We start from the raw sequence: 16,914 nt of genomic DNA on the forward strand, positions 1-16,914 counted from the left end.
ATCGACCAGATATTTACCATTCGACTAATACTTGAAAAGAAATGAGAGAATACAACATCCTGGCACATCAATTATTGACTTTAGACTCGAGTAGGAGGGAAACATTGTACAACATGCTTACAGAATTTGCAATACCCAAAAAGGTAGATTAATTAAGATGTGTTTAAATGAATACCAAAGTAAGGTTCCAGTAGAGAAATTCTTGTTCACGAGCTTTCACGTTGAGAATAACCTGAAACAAGGAGATGCGTTGTCGTCATTATTATTTAACTTTGTTGTGGAGAACACGATAAGGAAAATCAAAGACAGCAATCAGGTCCTAGAGCTGAATTGTATTTGCCAGGTTATGGCGTATGCTGATGATGTAAATTTAATAAGTAATGATAGAATGATAGAAAGGAATGCAGAAATCTTAATTAACGCTTGCAGGGATATAGGCTTAAAAGTAAATACAGAGAAAACTTAATAAATGCAAGTTTGTCGGGATCGTAATACTGCATTTTATTGATGCGTTAAAGTACCAAATAATATTTTCTTTCGACAAAGTGGATACTTTCAAATATCTAGGATCATTATTAACAGACCAAAACCATAATCACTTAAAAAAAAAAAAAAAAAAAAATGTCAGCTGAAAGCAGGGATTTTGTGCTATTATTCAGTTAAAAATCTTTTGTTGTCGCTAATTGTGTTGAGGAATTTGTAGATCAAAATATAAAACGATAATCATGCCTGTTGTGCTGTATGGTTGCGAAACATGGTAACTGACTGAGGGAAAATCGCAGACTGAAAGTATTTGAAAACAAGATTCTTAAACCAATATTCGAACTCCAAAATGAACGGGAATGGGGAAAGGCGGAAACTTTATAAGGAAGAACTGCATAATTTTATACCGTTTACCAAACATTGTTAGGCTCATCAAGTCTAGGAGGCTCAAATGGTCATTTTATGTAGCCAGAATGGAATAAATTAGAAACGCTTCCGAAGTTGTAACTGGAAATCCAAATAGGAAAATGACCGTTAGGAAGACCAAGGCGCAGATGGGAGGACAATATTAAAATGGTTCTCGCAGAGATTGAAATTTAAATTGACACTGGGTTCAGTTTTCTAAGGACAGAAATCAGTGGAGAGCTTTTGTAAACGCGGCAATGAGCCTCCTATGTCCATAGGCGTGCTATAGGGATATTAAGTTGTTGATACATTTAGCTTCTTTTTATTTGACAGAAATGTTATTACAGGAACTAAAAAGTTTTTCTATAGTAAAGAGGATTTCGATTCGAGGTTAGCTATTCACGTTAGTACTAAAACAAATTTGGTGGTGATTTTGATATAAAATGGCACCCATACTTTCTTTCAAAGTCTCTCTCTCTCTCTCTCTCTCTCTCTATATATATATATATATATATATATATATATATATATATATATATATATATATATATATATATATATATATATATATATATATATATATATTCCCGTTTGTATAGGCGCCCTTTTAGTAGACTTGTCCACCGCCCTCATTAGTATTCCAGCACGGCCCTGGTTCTATTACACCTTTATAATGTCATCTTTTGTATCATATATCGTCGCTTTCAATACAAAAGGGCGTAGCTTACATTTTTTTCGGCTTTTGAGATTTTCAACTCTTCTGATAGATGACGATAGTCTACAGCTACTGGCAAATTTTTGTGACTGTAGAGTGAGCCGTTCAACTGTGGGGGCAATTTTCATAAGGGCGTTAAGAGATATATAAGTAAGTTGTACAAATCATAAGGGCTTAAATGACACATACGCCCTTCTGCAATGGACTGAGTAAACGATGGTACGCTCTGGCATTGATACACCACAATGTGTATTTATTTTTTTGGTCTCTTTGTATGTAAATACCGCTACGGATTTTTTACGACTGTTGATTTGGATTCGTTTACGACTTCATTATTACAGACGTGGTGAATGACGTATAAAAGTGTTTTTTTCATCTTTACAAGAAAGGAAGCAACTTAGTTATTGTATCAGGAGAAGCTGAACAAGAAAGTCATGGAAGAAGATATCTGTAAATTTCTGACGTATAATGACGATGATAGTCCTACTGAGCGTGCAGAGCTGGAAGATGATAGTGATGCGGATCCTGACTCTTTACCTGAAAAAGATATAGTACATTCTTCCTTACATTAATATTGTTTCTCAAGATTAATAGCTTAAATTACGAAAATAATAACAACGGATTATTACTTTAAGAACACTTTGTGAATTCGTTACAGCAAAATAGTGTTATCATATTTAATTAGTACTGAAAAAGAATATCTATAATAAGTTTTAAGATGTTGGGTCTAAAAATATTATACAATAAGGCATCAATAATCTGACAATGTTTTACCGTTTTTTCTTACTCCCTGTTCAATTGATTGACACCACACTGGAGGATAGGCTATCATGGCTATCTTGTCATGTCCCCTAAGATTTGAAAGATATCGTTGAATGGATGGTAAGAAATAGCCTGAAAACTACGATTTATTATCAAGAATCCAAAATATTTTTGAATGTTATTAATCAACTTAATTTTAATTAAGTTCCCACAAGCTATATACACGCTGATGAGAATTTCTTATTTAAATTTTGTAAAAGCTTATTTTCCTACCCTAGAGCAGTATCTTTGTTTCGCAGAATAATGTTGCTGTGAGGTCAAAAGAGATCAGTTTGTAGGTTATATGCTTACGACCCGCTCGGGAGAGTAATGCTCCCGGAAGTAAGAAAGTATGACACATTTTCGCCAATCCTTTAGATATTATTTGTTTCCAGCGAGTTCCAACGCCACGGAACTTAAAATGGTTATGCTCTGTGCTGACCGATTAATAATACAATGTAGAGTAAATTGCATTATTTGTTTAAATTTCTGAAGGAAGGTGATTTACAGAGCAAACGGATCAAAGATAAGGAAGATAAGGAAATGTAAATTACTTGGAAATAGAGTTCAACTATCCTGGCTTGTACTTTGTTTACCTAGCAGATATTTTGCTTAAAACCGAAAATGTGCCTTTGACGAAACTCCTTCACTCATCCATTGCGGCTTGTAGATGCGTTGTTAAATTACATATACGCCTGTAAATTTTGAGGTTCTATTACACCTTTATAATGTCATCTTTTGTATCATATATCGTCGCTTTCAATACAAAAGGGCGTAGCTTACATTTTTTTTTCGGATTTTGAGATTTTCAACTCTTCTGATAGATGACGATAGTCTACAGCTACTGGCAAATTTTTGTGACTGTAGAGTGAGCCGTTCAACTGTGGGGGCAATTTTCATAAGGGCGTTAAGAGATATATAAGTAAGTTGTACAAATCATAAGGGCTTAAATGACACATACGCCCTTCTGCAATGGACTGAGTAAACGATGGTACGCTCTGGCATTGACACACCACAATGTGTATTTAATTTTTTAGTCTCTTTGTATGTAAATACCGCTACGGATTTTTTACGACTGTTGATTTGGATTCGTTTACGACTTCATTATTACAGACGTGGTGAATGACGTATAAAAGTGTTTTTTTCATCTTTACAAGAAAGGAAGCAACTTAGTTATTGTATCAGGAGAAGCTGAACAAGAAAGTCATGGAAATGAACAGACAAAACAAAATTATTGCAAAAGAAGATATCTGTAAATTTCTGACGTATAATGACGATGATAGTCCTACTGAGCGTGCAGAGCTGGAAGATGATAGTGATGCGGATCCTGACTCTTTACCTGAAAAAGATATAGTACATTCTTCCTTACATTGATATTGTTTCTCAAAATTAATAGTTTAAATTACGAAAATAATAACAACGGATTATTACTTTAAGAACACTTTGTGAATTCGTTACAGCAAAATAGTGTTATCATATTTAATTAGTACTGAAAAAGAATATCTATAATAAGTTTTAAGATGTTGGGTCTAAAAATATTATACAATAAGGCATCAATAATCTGACAATGTTTTACCGTTTTTTCTTACTCCCTGTTCAATTGATTGACACCACACTGGAGGATAGGCTATCATGGCTATCTTGTCATGTCCCCTAAGATTTGAAAGATATCGTTGAATGGATGGTAAGAAATAGCCTGAAAACTACGATTTATTATCAAGAATCCAAAATATTTTTGAATGTTATTAATCAACTTAATTTTAATTAAGTTCCCACAAGCTATATACACGCTATGAGAATTTCTTATTTAAATTTTGTAAAAGCTTATTTTCCTACCCTAGAGCAGTATCTTTGTTTCGCAGAATAATGTTGCTGTGAGGTCAAAAGAGATCAGTTTGTAGGTTATATGCTTACGACCCGCTCGGGAGAGTAATGCTCCCGGAAGTAGTTTTTTTCGCGCGCTACTCTAGCCAGCTGTTTTACGCGTTATCCTAGCCAGTTGTTTTAAGTTGATGCAACGCGGTGACTATATGTACATATCAGTAAGTGATATGCACGAGTATGGGTGTGTTCTGCACAGATTTATTGCCCATTGACAGCTGCATAAGCAACAGGTTATTAAAAAAGTCCGAGGCTTGCAGTCACACAGACTCGTAGGCCAGTAATTAATGTCGAAGACTCACAAGGCCTATTTTCAAACGTTGGCAAATCTGTACATCATGACTTCACACTCATAAATAGATTTTCTACATGTTATAATTTGTGTTCTGTGCCATTTAACAAAACTTCATTTTGTACTCAGTTGGTAACACTGCATTACATATGATGTTATTGAGCATGTCTGTGGGTACAATGTTTGGTTACTATACTGTTGTGTAAATGTCATTTTGATTACTTTAATCATTTTGAAGTTCTTTCTGTGTCAGCGTGTCTTTTGCATTGCTATCTTCACATGAGTCTACATCCTTGTTTCCTTTGTATCTCCTGTGTGTTTGGGTGTCGGCCCGTAAAACTTTGGATTTCTCACTTTTCTTCACTCCTCTATCGATTGCGCATTGTTCGATTGGGCAATGCGACTATCAATATAAGATGTTCCCTTGTCAGTCGATATTGACAAAGAGGGTAGGACTGGGAGGTTGAAGAACAGGTGTCAGAATATCAGACTGGTAGCTCACAACACGTATTTTCACTCGTTGCGCAGAAGTGGAGCTTTCTGATTCCGTGATATGTGTCCTCTTACCATGTCTCTCCGTAGCGGGATGCACTATGAGAATGATCACAGTGGCTTCCTAGGACAATGTTGCAGATACACAGAGTCATTTTGGGTAATCAAGAACTCCTTAATGGTAAAGATCTATTTGTCGGTGATTACCTGTGGACCAAGATGTTCTCTTATGACTCTCTTCTGGCGTATATGATGCGGACGGGTGGCGTATTTTATGGACTGGAACTATCAAAAATCCAGTTCGTAGTTCCTCTGTATTTGGACTCAACTGTCCTCATGCACGATATGTATCTTCAAGGTCTGTTCCTTGACCTTGGTACATTTTAAGCGTGTAACTTCAAAATTTCCGGGGAATGGAATACGCCCACTGTAGATCAAACCGAACTCCTGAGTGTTTACCAATTATCCTACTTGTCGAGGCTGTCGTGCTAGCGAGTCAAGTCCTTTCCTGCTCTGTAAGCATAATATCCGGGCGTTATAAGGCAAGTTCACCTTCCGCCAGTGAATGCACCAGCTACCGCATCCCACGATTTGACCGCAGCCCAGTAGAGTCCAATCCAATTCGGGATCCCTAGACATGCCTAGGGAGGTGGTTTTGTTTATTCCTGGCTCTTCCTACCTCTACCGTTCAATGGCAAAATGATGTGACTAAGGTACTTCTGAACCCAATGGTATGAGTAGGCCACCATTTGGGAGGGACCATCATACCCTCCCAGGGCCGCTCAAGTAATTCCTAGCTTCTAATTACGGTAGAGGTACATTATACATTACCAGACCCAATGTGTGATGTACTGTCTCCCTTTAAAGACAGTGGTCATTTAGAAGCGGCGGCTCCCTTGGTAAAGTTCTGGATCCTGCACCCAATAAACACTTAAAAACATGGAACCAGAGCCGTAGCTAGAGATTTTGGCGCCCGGGGCGAAGTAGAATTCGGCGCCTCTACACTCATCTTATCAATCATTATATATATATATATATATATATATATATATATATATATATATATATATATATATATATATATATATAAGAAAAGCAGCTTTTGTTGTTATGCTACGCTGAATTTTTATAAATCTTCTTGGAAAGACTATTGCAACAACTAAAAACGATCACATTATGTATCCTTTTCCAAATAAGAGCTGTTTTCAAGAGTCTTATTTTGGCCTTTTTATTAAGATTGACAAAACTACGTTTGGTTGTATACAAATTCACTAGGAGAACAGTTCAGGAAAATTACCACTATTTACAAAGTTTAATACTATCGATAAGAAATTGAATTTCAATACATTAAAAACTATGTGCTTCTAAATTGTTCGAAATGGGTGACAGTATTAATTTCCAATAATAATTGTAAACATTTTAATTTTATTCTGTATGTGACCACATCAATAGCATTTTAATTTTGATCTTTTTACGGTAAAAAAAAATATTTTGTGAAATGTAATGGAAATTCAGAAGGAGCCTTCTTTGTGAATTTCTAAATATTGATCGATGGAGGTGAAGAATATGTTCAATGTTTGTACTTAAAGTCCAAAATATACTTCGGGTACTACATATGTCTGAAATTATAGTAATTACTTAATTTCTTAAACACAAACAAACTATTTGCTGAGCAAAACAATATATTCACATAAAAAAACTACATGCGTGTTACAGTTTCGCCAACTAACATTTTGGCTTCATCAGACACTATGAGATACATGAGACACGTGCAGTCTTATATACACACAAGAGCTGAGACATCTTGCTTCTGATTGGCTCCTGGCAGCAGCCAATCCCCTTTAAGTATTCTAATTTGTATTGCCCTATACGGAGGCTTCCTATCTTTTGTAAATTACACATACATAGAAAGGACGATCTTAGCACAAATAATCTAAACTAACAATTAATTGACATAAATAACTAAATAATTATATAAAAAATATAAATAAATAAATAAAAAATATACACATAAATAAATAAATATATAAATAAACAGATAAACATACAATACGCTTAAAAAGACGACACACACATACAGTATATACACATACACTATACAACCAACTATATATCTATATATAAATATACCATTACATATATACATATACACACATACGTATATAGAGATAACTAATATGGACTAATAAATACATAAACACGTGTGAGACAATCAATATATATACAACAACCGTAATAGATATGTGTATTCAGAATCTTATACTTTAAGCTTTTTTAACAACCTATTCCACTGTTGGTCGATGATCAGTCCTGAGTTCCAGTTCATAGCTTTATTACCCTCCATTTCTATAAACCGTGCCTCCTTCCATTTCCTAACTATGCTTCTTTCTTCCTCGCTTAGAATTTTTACTTCATCCCAATTAACTGAATGTCCCGTGTCCCTTACGTGTTTGTAGACCGCATTTTTGTTCCTTTCTAGCCTAACGTCATCCTTATGTTGTCTTATACGCTCTCTTAGTCTCTTTCCAGTTTCCCCAATATAACACATATCACCCTCGCCGCACTGAATTTTATAAATAACTCCTTTTTTCTCCATCGTTACCCCTTGTTCTTCTTCTGTCTTCTTCCTTCTTTTTTCCTTTATTACATCCAGAAGCCTCTTGCTGCCTTTTCTGTAAGTTGAGATGCCCCCCATCTTCTTAAGCATTCTTTTAATGATTTCTGTTTCTTCTCCCAAACTTTCTATCCTCCACCACATTTTTCTTCTTTCTTCTATTCCTTCTTCACTTTGCTCTCCTTCTCGGCTTCTTTCTTCTTTTTCTTCGTTTTTCTTCACCCACCTCCTGTATTTTAGCCTCTTTCTATCGTATCCATTATTCTCCAGCTGCTTATGGAATGACTGTATAGTCTGTTCCGCCTTGTCTCTTTCACTGGTTATTTGCTTAATTCTATTCTCCATGTTAAGGATGAAATTCCTCTTGGTCGAGTAATCTACGTCACTTCTGGCGTGGCAATAGTTTCCCGACGCGCAACTTTTTTGATACCATTCTGTGTATATCACTCCTTGTTTCCTCCTTATTCTCATATCCAGGAAAACTATAGCCTCTTCCTTTTCTACCTCTAGCTCCAGTTGTATGCCTTTCTCTAGATCCTCAATTTCTTTTACAAACTTTTCCAATTGCCTTACAGTTCCTTTCCAAATCCCCAAGCAATCGTCCACATATCTAGCAAAAAACACTAATCTGTCACTTCCCTTCATCCTTACTTTCTTCTCCCAGTCGTTCATAGTAATTTCTGCTAGCACTGGACTCAACCTGGAACCTATGCTTAGTCCTTCCTTGATTTTCACTAACTTATCTCCTATAACACAATAACTGTTATTCCATATAGTCTTCAGGGCCTCCTTCAGTCGTTCTCCACTCCAACCATTGATCTTCCTGTCCTTCATCAATTCAGTGATGACTTTAACAATGCTGTTTCTTCTTAGACTTGGAAACATAGCCTTCACATCAACACTGAACATGATTGTTTTAGCTTTGCTCTGTCCTACTTTCTCCAACCTTCTTCTTAACTCAACCGAGTTTTTCACACTGCTACTTTCTTGTTGCCTCCTTAACATTTCCACAACCTTCTTTAACTCCTCCTCCAATGGTTCAAATATATTTCCTCGGCAATCTAATACTGGTCTCAGTTTTACCTCCTCCTTATGAACTTTTGGAAAACCTTTCATTACCGGTATCCTACCTTCTTTATTAAGACCTCTTTCAAAACCTGCTTTTGTTAGTGATACTAAAACTTTTTCTTTAATTTCCTCACACACAGATCTTTCACCTATCACCTCGTAAGTATCATCACAGATCTCATTCAATTTTTCTTTGTACCATTGTTTTTCCATCACCACAATGGCACCACCTTTGTCCGCTTGTTGCACGCATACGTCTTTTCGCTTCTTTATATCGTTCAACACATTGTACTCGTGTTTTGAAAGGTTCCCCTTTGGCTTCTTTATGCTCCTTTCCACAATCACCTTAGCCTTTCTCCTTATCTTGTCCCTTATCTCCTTGTCCTGAACTTGAACTATGGCTTGCTCTACCGAGTATATAACCTCTTCTGCGTCCACTCTTTGTTCTTTAGCTTTAAACTTATAGCCTAAACTTAGCACTTTCTTCTCATCATCCGACAACGTCACATCACCTATTACTACTACCTTTTTGTCAATGTCCGCTTCCTGGTTTGACTTCCACCCTAACCGCCTTCCGTTTTCCATTAATCTCTGCTTCACTTTCATACTAAATTCCTCTTCCCACACTTCCAGTCTCTTCATAACTATATCCCTAGTAAATATCAACAAACTATCACTAATGTCACTTTTCAACTTCACTGTCTTTTCTTCATTCAAAGCTAAAATGAATGAATGAATAAGGAGGAAACAAGGAGTGATATACACAGAATGGTATCAAAAAAGTTGCGCGTCGGGAAACTATTGCCACGCCAGAAGTGACGTAGATTACTCGACCAAGAGGAATTTCATCCTTAACATGGAGAATAGAATTAAGCAAATAACCAGTGAAAGAGACAAGGCGGAACAGACTATACAGTCATTCCATAAGCAGCTGGAGAATAATGGATACGATAGAAAGAGGCTAAAATACAGAAGGAGGTGGGAGAAGAAAAACGAAGAAAAAGAAGAAAGAAGCCGAGAAGGAGAGCAAAGTGAAGAAGGAATAGAAGAAAGAAGAAAAATGTGGTGGGGGATAGAAAGTTTGGGAGAAGAAACAGAAATCATTAAAAGAATGCTTAAGAAGATGGGGGGCATCTCAACTTACAGAAAAGGCAGCAAGAGGCTTCTGGATGTAATAAAGGAAAAAAGAAGGAAGAAGACAGAAGAAGAACAAGGGGTAACGATGGAGAAAAAAGGAGTTATTTATAAAATTCAGTGCGGCGAGGGTGATATGTGTTATATTGGGGAAACTGGAAAGAGACTAAGAGAGCGTATAAGACAACATAAGGATGACGTTAGGCTAGAAAGGAACAAAAATGCGGTCTACAAACACGTAAGGGACACGGGACATTCAGTTAATTGGGATGAAGTAAAAATTCTAAGCGAGGAAGAAAGAAGCATAGTTAGGAAATGGAAGGAGGCACGGTTTATAGAAATGGAGGGTAATAAAGCTATGAACTGGAACTCAGGACTGATCATCGACCAACAGTGGAATAGGTTGTTAAAAAAGCTTAAAGTATAAGATTCTGAATACACATATCTATTACGGTTGTTGTATATATATTGATTGTCTCACACGTGTTTATGTATTTATTAGTCCATATTAGTTATCTCTATATACGTATGTGTGTATATGTATATATGTAATGGTATATTTATATATAGATATATAGTTGGTTGTATAGTGTATGTGTATATACTGTATGTGTGTGTCGTCTTTTTAAGCGTATTGTATGTTTATCTGTTTATTTATATATTTATTTATTTATGTGTATATTTTTTATTTATTTATTTATATTTTTTATATAATTATTTAGTTATTTATGTCAATTAATTGTTAGTTTAGATTATTTGTGCTAAGATCGTCCTTTCTATGTATGTGTAATTTACAAAAGATAGGAAGCCTCCGTATAGGGCAATACAAATTAGAATACTTAAAGGGGATTGGCTGCTGCCAGGAGCCAATCAGAAGCAAGATGTCTCAGCTCTTGTGTGTATATAAGACTGCACGTGTCTCATGTATCTCATAGTGTCTGATGAAGCCAAAATGTTAGTTGGCGAAACTGTAACACGCATGTAGTTTTTTTATGTGAATATATTGTTTTGCTCAGCAAATAGTTTGTTTGTGTTTCAGTATATACAAAGCAAAGCTTCTACTTATGGAAAATATTACAGTTGGTGTGACTCCGATGCTGAAAAGGAGAATAGACAAATGGAAGGACAAGAGGAGAGCTGAGATATCGAAGAGGCAGCAGGTGTGGTTCCTGAGGCAGTGTTTAGTGGAACAGGTTACACCGAAAAGGCTTAAGGATTGACAAAAAGGGAGTTAGGTGTGAATCAAGCAGGTACAAAAGACTCATTAAGAAGATAGAAAAAGAACTGATTTGGAATGAGATTAGGATTAGAGAACGTTTTTTAGCTTTGAATGAAGAAAAGACAGTGAAGTTGAAAAGTGACATTAGTGATAGTTTGTTGATATTTACTAGGGATATAGTTATGAAGAGACTGGAAGTGTGGGAAGAGGAATTTAGTATGAAAGTGAAGCAGAGATTAATGGAAAAGGGAAGGCGGTTAGGGTGGAAGTCAAACCAGGAAGCGGACATTGACAAAAAGGTAGTAGTAATAGGTGATGTGACGTTGTCGGATGATGAGAAGAAAGTGCTAAGTTTAGGCTATAAGTTTAAAGTGAAAGAACAAAGAGTGGACGCAGAAGAGGTTATATACTCGGTAGAGCAAGCCATAGTTCAAGTTCAGGACAAGGAGATAAGGGACAAGATAAGGAGAAAGGCTAAGGTGATTGTGGAAAGGAGCATAAAGAAGCCAAAGGGGAACCTTTCAAAACACGAGTACAATGCGTTGAACGATATAAAGAAGCGAAAAGACATATGCGTGCAACAAGCGGACAAAGGTGGTGCCATTGTGGTGATGGAAAAACAATGGTACAAAGAAAAATTGAATGAGATCTGTGATGATACTTACGAGGTGATAGGTGAAAGATCTGTGTGTGAGGAAATTAAAGAAAAAGTTTTAGTATCACTAACAAAAGCAGGTTTTGAAAGAGGTCTTAATAAAGAAGGTAGGATACCGGTAATGAAAGGTTTTCCAAAAGTTCATAAGGAGGAGGTAAAACTGAGACCAGTATTAGATTGCCGAGGAAATATATTTGAACCATTGGAGGAGGAGTTAAAGAAGGTTGTGGAAATGTTAAGGAGGCAACAAGAAAGTAGCAGTGTGAAAAACTCGGTTGAGTTAAGAAGAAGGTTGGAGAAAGTAGGACAGAGCAAAGCTAAAACAATCATGTTCAGTGTTGATGTGAAGGCTATGTTTCCAAGTCTAAGAAGAAACAGCATTGTTAAAGTCATCACTGAATTGATGAAGGACAGGAAGATCAATGGTTGGAGTGGAGAACGACTGAAGGAGGCCCTGAAGACTATATGGAATAACAGTTATTGTGTTATAGGAGATAAGTTAGTGAAAATCAAGGAAGGACTAAGCATAGGTTCCAGGTTGAGTCCAGTGCTAGCAGAAATTACTATGAACGACTGGGAGAAGAAAGTAAGGATGAAGGGAAGTGACAGATTAGTGTTTTTTGCTAGATATGTGGACGATTGCTTGGGGATTTGGAAAGGAACTGTAAGGCAATTGGAAAAGTTTGTAAAAGAAATTGAGGATCTAGAGAAAGGCATACAACTGGAGCTAGAGGTAGAAAAGGAAGAGGCTATAGTTTTCCTGGATATGAGAATAAGGAGGAAACAAGGAGTGATATACACAGAATGGTATCAAAAAAGTTGCGCGTCGGGAAACTATTGCCACGCCAGAAGTGATGTAGATTACTCGACCAAGAGGAATTTCATCCTTAACATGGAGAATAGAATTAAGCAAATAACCAGTGAAAGAGACAAGGCGGAACAGACTATACAGTCATTCCATAAGCAGCTGGAGAATAATGGATACGATAGAAAGAGACTAAAATACAGAAGGAGGTGGGAGAAGAAAAACGAAGAAAAAGAAGAAAGAAGCCGAGAAGGAGAGCAAAGTGAAGAAGGAATAGAAGAAAGAAGAAAAATGTGGTGGGGGATAGAAAGTTTGGGAGAAGAAACAGAAATCATTAAAAGAATGCTTAAGAAGATGGGGGGCATCTCAACTTACAGAAAAGGCAGCAAGAGGCTTCTGGATGTAATAAAGGAAAAAAGAAGGAAGAAGACAGAAGAAGAACAAGGGGTAACGATGGAGAAAAAAGGAGTTATTTATAAAATTCAGTGCGGCGAGGGTGATATGTGTTATATTGGGGAAACTGGAAAGAGACTAAGAGAGCGTATAAGACAACATAAGGATGACGTTAGGCTAGAAAGGAACAAAAATGCGGTCTACAAACACGTAAGGGACACGGGACATTCAGTTAATTGGGATGAAGTAAAAATTCTAAGCGAGGAAGAAAGAAGCATAGTTAGGAAATGGAAGGAGGCACGGTTTATAGAAATGGAGGGTAATAAAGCTATGAACTGGAACTCAGGACTGATCATCGACCAACAGTGGAATAGGTTGTTAAAAAAGCTTAAAGTATAAGATTCTGAATACACATATCTATTACGGTTGTTGTATATATATTGATTGTCTCACACGTGTTTATGTATTTATTAGTCCATATTAGTTATCTCTATATACGTATGTGTGTATATGTATATATGTAATGGTATATTTATATATAGATATATAGTTGGTTGTATAGTGTATGTGTATATACTGTATGTGTGTGTCGTCTTTTTAAGCGTATTGTATGTTTATCTGTTTATTTATATATTTATTTATTTATGTGTATATTTTTTATTTATTTATTTATATTTTTTATATAATTATTTAGTTATTTATGTCAATTAATTGTTAGTTTAGATTATTTGTGCTAAGATCGTCCTTTCTATGTATGTGTAATTTACAAAAGATAGGAAGCCTCCGTATAGGGCAATACAAATTAGAATACTTGAAGGGGATTGGCTGCTGCCAGGAGCCAATCAGAAGCAAGATGTCTCAGCTCTTGTGTGTATATAAGACTGCACGTGTCTCATGTATCTCATAGTGTCTGATGAAGCCAAAATGTTAGTTGGCGAAACTGTAACACGCATGTAGTTTTTTTTATGTGAATATATTGTTTTGCTCAGCAAATAGTTTGTTTGTGTTTCAGTATATACAAAGCAAAGCTTCTACTTATGGAAAATATTAATTTCTTAATGAATGTAGTTCCGAATTTAAGGTACTTATTATTAATTAACATATTAAAATACACTAACACGTACTTATATTAAGAGTGTGCTTACTTATGTTTTGTATGTATGTAGATAGATAAAAACATCACACAACTAGACACGTATGCACATAATAATATGCTGGCGATACAAAAACTTGATGAAAAAATGGCCCCAATAAATTCCTCCAAATTGGAAGCATTTGATATGTCAATGGAATTTAAAAATAAATCATTGGTAGTGATTAGTGTCTAAAAAAGTTGAACTTCGTTGGGCTAAGTACTGATCCCTTAAGCTCCTATTCTACAACTGCTTGAAGTTCGAAAATGTTATTGTTCCCCTCGTTTACCTTTATTTTTAATATTCTCGCACAAACAGCAGCTTGAATGTGTCTCTTCATTCTTCTCACTTTCATACCTTCATTCTCACCGTCGCACAGTGGGGCCAAACCAGGCAATTCTTAGCAAAAACTCGAAGAATGAAGTAAAAGATTGACTTGATATAATTTGTTATAATGAAGCCTTAATAGTGTACACGTAAGATAGTGTGCAGAAAAATAAGTGATAGCAGCTTACAATGAACTCATGGGACGTGTAAATTTGGTTATCCGTCGAAGCCGGAGAGGCGCTGCTTAATGACAGAAGATAGGAAATTGAATGCGAATGCGACTTTGAATGCGACTATTCCTACATTGCGTGTAGATATTCAGTGGCACGACCGACATGTATGTATCGTTTTTTATATTTAGAATGTTGATGTGATGTGTAGTCAATGATCATATTTGGAATGATGCTAATATCATTATCATATCCCTATGATAATCCCCTACTTAATATCATATTTGGAAAATGCTGTGGTACTGAAAGCATATAAACTATGGTCAAACGATAGAATGGCATTTTAGTAGAAAATATGGCATAATATGTCTGTAATTTTTTAATATGTCGTAACAGAAACATTGTTCTTACTGTATGCAAAGAGAAAACCTGCACATATTTGCACGTTTGGAAAATATAGCACATGAAAATGAGGAAAACCGCATTCTGGATGCAATGCTGCTTTTGAATTGAGCTGGGATGAATGTGAGAACAAGTGTTCAGTTATTAGACATGTAGTTCCCATGCACACAGTGACAAAGTTGAATATAGGTCGATTCTGGGAATTTTGCCCCCAGACCTCGTTGGGGGCTTCGCCCCCAGGACCCATCTTGTTTCCAACATCTAGTCATACTTCTCTGTTATTCACCAACGGAACTAAACTCTAGTCAAACATATTTGATTAATGGTGGCGACATTTTGAAACGCCAATGCTAAACAATCTATGGACCATAAGGTAGAACCATATTAAAATGGTGTTGATCAATTCAGTGTTGTGTTTTTTTGTGATGCGTGCACAGAAGTGACATTGGAATCAACTGTAATGAGCCTCCGCTCGCTCCAGCTCAGAGTGTTCCAATCAAGCTCTGAAATGAGCTCACGTAATGCACGATACAATATATGAAACAACATGAGCAGGTTACTGATGCTTGTAAATCATAATATGTTTAATATATCTGATAATATATTCATATCGAGAACTTGTGATGAGATAATTTTTATGTATTGAAGCGTCCTTGCATCTTCATTGTCATAACGAATCCTTCACAACTTTGAAATAGTTTTGAGGAGCAAGAACTTTTCTTCAATTTTATTACTCTTCAGTTGTAAAATGAATAAGTACACTTTTTCCTTTCATACATAAGAATATAAGCTAATCTTAAATTGCCAAATCAAAGCATATTGCCCACGATTTCTTGATGCCAATCATATAATCTGTTATATAATTTAGGCGCGAATATAAGGAATATTTCCTTTTATGATGTAAAACTCTATGTTTTTGATTAAATAATGTCGAAATAACATTATTGTAGCCACTGCATACGCCGAACTAATTGATTTCAATTTTCCGCTTCATATTGCGAATTCTTATTTTTGCCAAGAATTCGGTGCTTTGGCCCCACTGTGCGTCATGATTAATCCAATTGGGTAGAAAAACGTCTTGAACTAAGCAAATTCATCACTGTCAAAACGCCGAACACGACTTTGCTCGTTTCTGATTTTGAAAATGCTCATGCGTACACTATAAGCCATTACTCGGCACCTTGTATACCACATGTCATTAAGAAAGCATGTATAATAAATCTTAAAGTAATAAGTAAAAACTTGTTGTGACTTATTTAAACTCTTGCATTGCGAGCGAAGCGAGAAAGAAAATTTTTAAGAAATCTATGTATTTCGTTGATAACCTACAGCAATATTTATCTAATAGGGCGCCAATACTTTCTGGGGAGACTCGTCTTTTACTCATGTTCAACACCACTTTTTCTTTCTCCTTGCTCGTGCGTCGCCCCCTTGCTGTCAGCGCCCGGGGCTGGCGCCCCGCTGGCCCCCCTTAGCTACGGCTCTGCATGGAACTAAGTATTGATTCCACTTCCTCTCTTACGAGGGATGATCAAATGAAAATCTTAAAAGTGCAATACATTTTAGAATTTAACAATAAGAAGGAAATCTTGCTGCTTATTTTTTCAATGTAGTCCCTTTGACGTTGATGCAAGTATTTCACCGCTTCGAAAGTGCATGGATACCATGTTGGAAGAACCATTTTGGTCGAAATTGTAGCAGTTTTTTCTATACGAGGCACTGGTTACTGTCACTCCTTTTTTCATATGCTGTTCCAAAATCACTCCCTTTGCATCCTACAAGAGAGTGAATATGACCTTACCTGCTGATGGTTGAGTGCAGAATTATTATTATTATTATTATTATTATTATTATTATTATTATTATTATTATTATTATTATTATTATTATTATTATTATTATTATTTGGTTTCAGTGAAGAGCTA

The 16,914-nt window shown here is 35.9% G+C and overlaps 2 protein-coding genes across 2 annotated transcripts; one reads left to right on the plus strand and one right to left on the minus strand.

Annotated features, from left to right (window-relative positions):
• Positions 1-2,012: 2,012 nt before the first annotated feature.
• On the minus strand, positions 2,013-9,393 carry LOC145692555 (uncharacterized). Its single transcript, XM_081767864.1, has 2 exons — positions 7,857-9,393; positions 2,013-2,140 (listed from the first exon to the last, which is right to left on the minus strand). The coding sequence occupies exons 1-2, from the start codon at positions 9,391-9,393 to the stop codon at positions 2,013-2,015; spliced, it is 1,665 nt and encodes a 554-aa protein (XP_081623990.1).
• Positions 9,394-11,286: 1,893 nt separating this feature from the next.
• LOC145692556 (uncharacterized) lies at positions 11,287-16,687 on the plus strand. The gene is made up of 2 exons (XM_081767865.1): positions 11,287-12,773; positions 16,603-16,687. The coding sequence occupies exons 1-2, from the start codon at positions 11,287-11,289 to the stop codon at positions 16,685-16,687; spliced, it is 1,572 nt and encodes a 523-aa protein (XP_081623991.1).
• Positions 16,688-16,914: the final 227 nt, after the last annotated feature.

Source organism: Thermobia domestica, chromosome 8, assembly GCF_964235325.1.
Source record: "Thermobia domestica chromosome 8, izTheDome1.hap1.1, whole genome shotgun sequence".
Taxonomy (NCBI): domain Eukaryota; kingdom Metazoa; phylum Arthropoda; class Insecta; order Zygentoma; family Lepismatidae; genus Thermobia; species Thermobia domestica.

Excerpts from the sequence above, each read along its gene's own strand:
- LOC145692555 (XM_081767864.1), bottom strand. The coding sequence starts at position 9,393 with ATGAAGAGACTGGAAGTGTGGGAAGAGGAATTTAGTATGAAAGTGAAG. Across the intron at positions 2,141-7,856 it reads AAGCCGAGAAGGAGAGCAAA|GTAAAGAGTCAGGATCCGCA; the intron begins GTGAAGAAGGAA and ends TATCTTTTTCAG.
- LOC145692556 (XM_081767865.1), top strand. The coding sequence starts at position 11,287 with ATGAAGAGACTGGAAGTGTGGGAAGAGGAATTTAGTATGAAAGTGAAG. Across the intron at positions 12,774-16,602 it reads AGACTAAAATACAGAAGGAG|TCCCTTTGACGTTGATGCAA; the intron begins GTGGGAGAAGAA and ends TTTTCAATGTAG.